Below are 4,842 nucleotides of genomic sequence, written 5' to 3' on the forward strand. Positions count from 1 at the left end.
GATACCATTTACAGCGTCCATTTACACCAGTACATTCATAACAACCTAAGCGTTACGAAACTAAAATTCGATCTAGGCCTCACGTTGGCAAATTAGCAATTTATTCCATTAAAAAAAACGCTTCTTCATGTTTCTTTTCCCGCGGAAAGTGAAGAAGTAAGGGCGGGGTCAGAAATCATTGGGTAGGGTGCTGCCCAATCACATTGCGATTCGTGTTGTTTTCGTTCAGTGTAACGGAGCGTCAAAATAGAGCGACGCGATAACCGCTAGCCACCTGAAGTTATCCTTCGCAGTTCAGCAAAAAGGTAAGCAAAGCTGTATTGTCGCAGCTATGTGTCCTCGCATAAACTTCATTATTAGTGTCATTGAATTATTGGTTGTTTAGATTCACTGGGCAATCAGGCTTGCTAGCGATAAATGCTTAACTAGCCATCTAGCTAACATTTTCTAACCACCAATATATAAACTAGCTAAATAACAAGCTAATTTAATTTAACATCTTCAATGTCGTTTGTTGTGCCAGCGTCATTGGGATTAATATTGGTAACATCGTGTACGTTCAGGTAAACTGATTTTTTTTCTTAGGGAGTTCATACTTCACTCAATCAGGCTCAATTTGTCTGGCTGGCTCCATCAATATTGCTTAACGTTAGTCAAGATGACCGTGACTCACAGTGTGAGCTATGCAGATGATCAGTTTACATTTTAATAGCTGTATCACTGCTCTCAACTCAAGGCACTGTTTAACTAAAGCTGCTATACAAGATTATGTGGGAACAGGGTGATCTTTGTGTTGGAGATGATATTAATACCAGTAGACATTAAGGCCTTTTCTGCTCACTCTTTTGCATAAATCACAACTGGCACTGGTTTCAATGTGTTGAAGTTTTGAACATGTATGTATGCTGTAGTGTAGCTTATCTCAAACCATAGACGTATAGGCCAAGCTCTGGGATCTCAACTGTTCCTCTACTCTCCCCATATCTACTTTACAGAAGCCACCAGCACCATGGCAACTGCACAGTCAGCGTTAACATTTGCAGTGTGTATCCTGATGATAACAGAGTTGATACTTGCCAAGAAGGACTACTATGACATACTGGGTGTGCGGAAAGATGCCAACGAGCGTCAGATAAAGAAGGCTTTTCACAAGCTGGCAATGAAGTATCATCCAGACAAGAACAAGAGCCCAGATGCTGAGACAAAGTTCAGAGGAATTGCTGAGGGTAAGTGTAATAGGAAACTCAAGGCGAACAATAGAGAAGTAATTCAAAAGTAATTCCGGTTTATTACAAGTTGCAACAGTAAGTCTCCCCCAGAGCAGAAGCAGAGAAAATGTCTAACTGGCCTTCTCAGCGTAGGCCCTTGTATCCTAATCAGAGAGCACAACATATTCTGTAAACACCAGCCCGAGAGGCTTGTAAGGAAGTCAAAACAAACAGGCAGTGACTTGGTCAGCTGCTACAGAATCACACGGTGTTCACAGAATGTCATCAATACAGCCGTGAATAATCAGTGTCCTCAGTTCTGATGTGTACAAAAGAAACTCCAAATATACTAAACATTGTGTTGATCACTCTAAACTAAATATCAACTTTGGTCGTCTTAAATATTCCTATTATTCTTTACTCTTTCTTGTCTTTTATTTATGTAAAAATGTCCATCTTCTCACATTCCTTCCAGTGTGTTCTTTCTTTATTATTGTGCTGTAGCCAAATTACATTATTGTTGTGCAAAACTAGTGTTTTTATTTTACACTGTACTGCTAATAGAATCATTGCTATGATCTGAAAACTGTTCTTGCACTTCTGTCATCTATAGCATATGAAACATTATCAGATGAGAAGAGGAGACAAGAGTATGACCAGTTTGGTCACGGCACATTCTATAATGACATAACCAAAGACCGAAACGGTCCAAACGTCCACCAGCCCTTCAACTTCAACGACATGTTCAAGGACTTTGATATTTACAGCCAGAACCGGCACGCCCATCACCAAAGGCACTTCGAGGATCACTTCCGGGCCCACCAGGAGGCCCACCACAGCAGACGCAAGAGACACTTCCAGGGTGCCTTCGGAGCAGCAGGTGGTGGCGGCGGCTTTGACGACATGTTTGACGACATGGAGAAGATGTTTACTTTTGACACGGACACTACTAAGCGGACGGAGAGCACATTTCAGGGTACTACAACGAAGCAACACTGCAGAACAGTGACACAGCGCAGGGGGAACATGGTCACCACGTACACTGACTGCACTGGCTCCTGAGGACAGAGGTCTTTTGTCGGTATCCACATCCTCTGGGTCGTGTTCATCAGGCACGAAATGGAAGAAAGCAGCCTGAAATGGGGAGGTACTATCTGAACTTGTCCAATAAGCAAAGCTTGTTTTCCATTGCATAACATTTTGAAATGTTTCTCTACGTTGTGCTCTAATGAACATGACCCTTGGCACAGCTTGCACATAGGCCCCTGTGGCGGGAGCAAGCTGTTTTTGTTGCTGCTGTGACCTAAGTGCTGGTCATTGCTATTTTGTTGAGTCACAGTAGCTAATGAAAACACTTTTTAGCACACTCAGTTTGTAATTTTTAACAATTTAATTACAGCCCTGAAAAGCTTTTGAAGCATATTTCTCACAGTATGGTTAGGAATGTAAATGTTGTGGAGAAATATTTTTTGGGTTGTGTTAAGTCTAATCTGGATCCAGATTTACGTTAGTTACTTAGAATTATATATATCATTCCATATACTGTATATTTCGAAAACCCCCCCCTTAATATTTACATAGGATTTTTAAGGATAAGCTTTTCAGCTATTCATTATATAGTCCCTTGCAAACCTAAAAATGCAATTGAACGTAGTATCAGTATTGTTGCCTTAAGCAACTTCAATTGTTTGAGAGATTTTTTTTTTTTCATGGGAGAATGTTTTCACTTGAGCTTTGCTATTGTAATTCGTCAGCCAAATAGTTTCAGTAACTACTACCACTGCTGAACCTAGACATTTTCTCTGTGCATGTAGTATTTTGTATAGCCTACGGCTCCATTGTGTGAATCCAGCAGCCTTTTGGTTGGAACAAAACAGTGTGGATAATGAACCGTGACAGGTTTGCTTTTGTTTGATAAATAGAGAACAACGTCTGCAAAAATGTTCCCTCAGAACATGTACTGAAACTGTATGGCAACATTTTGATTCTGTTGTTAAGGGATGCTCGCCACTTTAAGTTGAAATTAGGAAAGAAATATTCAGATCGACAAGAACTTGTATTGGCAAAGATCATAACATGTAAACTACTTGCTGTTGATGTAGCTAGCTACATTATGATTTTCACTCCAGAGGAACTTTAACATCTCTTCTGCTGTCTGCATGGACCACTTTAATTTATAAGCTAACATTGGTGTAAATAAAATCCAGTGTTGTTCATCCAACACCTCATAACCACCCTGTTACCTCATGTTTCACTAGTCTATAGACTAGAAATATCTGTTCTCCTGGGCTTGTATTCAGAAATGTTCTCTGAGTAGGTGTGCTTATCTAGGATCAGTTTTGCCTTTTTTTAGCTCAACGTGAATAATATTTACATGGTAAGGAAGGAACTGATCCTGGATCGGCAGCGAACCTATTCCGAGACGCTTAATGAATATGTGCCCAAGTTGATGTCATGTGCAATATTTTAAAGCCAGCTCCTCTTGTAATGCATATGTTTCGCCACTGTTACTAGCTGGCTTTGTCATTGTGATATGTTGATGTATGACCCATATAGCACTTTAGTTATTGTAATCCAATGGATAAAATGTGTGTTACCTTGACTGAAAATAGGGTATAGTCCTTTGAAAATGGAGGGGGGAAAAGGCTTCAGGAAATTAAAGATGAGAACAAACGATGTGTATTTTTATTCTGTGAAATTGTACCAATCGTTGGCAGGTTTGCACACTCTCGAGTATAATTTTCTCTGCAACAACTTTTTTGGGGGGGTATTGCGATGATATGGTGTGTGGACCTACTAGGGAAACCATGCAGTTTATTAGGCTACAGATGAAATAAGGGCGGTGATGAGCTTGATGCTGCTTTACAATAAATATCGAACGTCCTATTCTGGTGACATGTTGATCGACGCTTGACTGACGTTTGACAAAAAAAATATTCTCGCTCTCATCCATCATTTTATTGTAGAGAAGCCTTCCTCGCACTGTATCTGCGAGCAGTTTGCTCGAGCTCACGTGCCAAGACTAGAGTAGGTACATTTGCTATTTAACGCAACCGTTTTCGTGACAACTAATCGGTAGTTTAAAATTCGATGGAAACATTGAACGTTACATTTTTATTCGGAACATATAAACGTAAACAGAAAAAATACATGTGTGCACTACGTCACCACGCATTTGTTTTTTTGCGCAACTGGTCCGTTTGGAGAAAACACCACTCAAAGATGTTTAACTAACCCAAGATAGATCACAGCGTTTTAAATGAATCATAGTGGGCATGCATTTCCGTTAGGGAACGCCTACTCTGAGGTGCGCGTGTGCATTAGCTCAATTCTCCCTTGCACTCCTTCTAAACAACGCAATTTTTGTAAACTTTGGCAAAGAACAAAGTATACAAAAATCAGTCCACTCTGTTCGTAACATATTATAGTTTTAGAAACCCAAAATTTGAGATCAAACGTTCCATTGTGGAAATTGTCGGCCAAAATCTATATTCTCCTACCGCCGGCCGCTGCCGCTGCTCTTCCTCTCACCACCATATTTGGTAGTGAGTGGAAACCCCAACCGGATGATTCACATTTATTCATCCGGTTAAATCTCAGTCGCATTGTTCTATCTGTGCGCCACTGAAAATCT

The 4,842-nt window shown here is 40.4% G+C and overlaps 1 protein-coding gene across 1 annotated transcript; it reads left to right on the top strand.

Annotated features, from left to right (window-relative positions):
• Window positions 1-205: 205 nt before the first annotated feature.
• Window positions 206-3,881, top strand: LOC139375484 (dnaJ homolog subfamily B member 9-like). Its single transcript, XM_071117317.1, has 3 exons — window positions 206-305; window positions 996-1,226; window positions 1,822-3,881. Exons 2-3 carry the CDS (start codon window positions 1,010-1,012, stop codon window positions 2,268-2,270), a joined length of 666 nt encoding a protein of 221 aa, XP_070973418.1. The 5' UTR covers window positions 206-305; window positions 996-1,009; the 3' UTR covers window positions 2,271-3,881.
• The last annotated feature ends 961 nt before the right edge of the window (window positions 3,882-4,842 follow it).

This window comes from Oncorhynchus clarkii, chromosome 2, assembly GCF_045791955.1.
Source record: "Oncorhynchus clarkii lewisi isolate Uvic-CL-2024 chromosome 2, UVic_Ocla_1.0, whole genome shotgun sequence".
In the NCBI taxonomy this organism is placed as follows: Eukaryota; Metazoa; Chordata; class Actinopteri; order Salmoniformes; family Salmonidae; genus Oncorhynchus; species Oncorhynchus clarkii.

Excerpts from the sequence above, each read along its gene's own strand:
- LOC139375484 (XM_071117317.1), top strand. The coding sequence starts at position 1,010 with ATGGCAACTGCACAGTCAGCGTTAACATTTGCAGTGTGTATCCTGATG. Across the intron at positions 1,227-1,821 it reads GTTCAGAGGAATTGCTGAGG|CATATGAAACATTATCAGAT; the intron begins GTAAGTGTAATA and ends TGTCATCTATAG.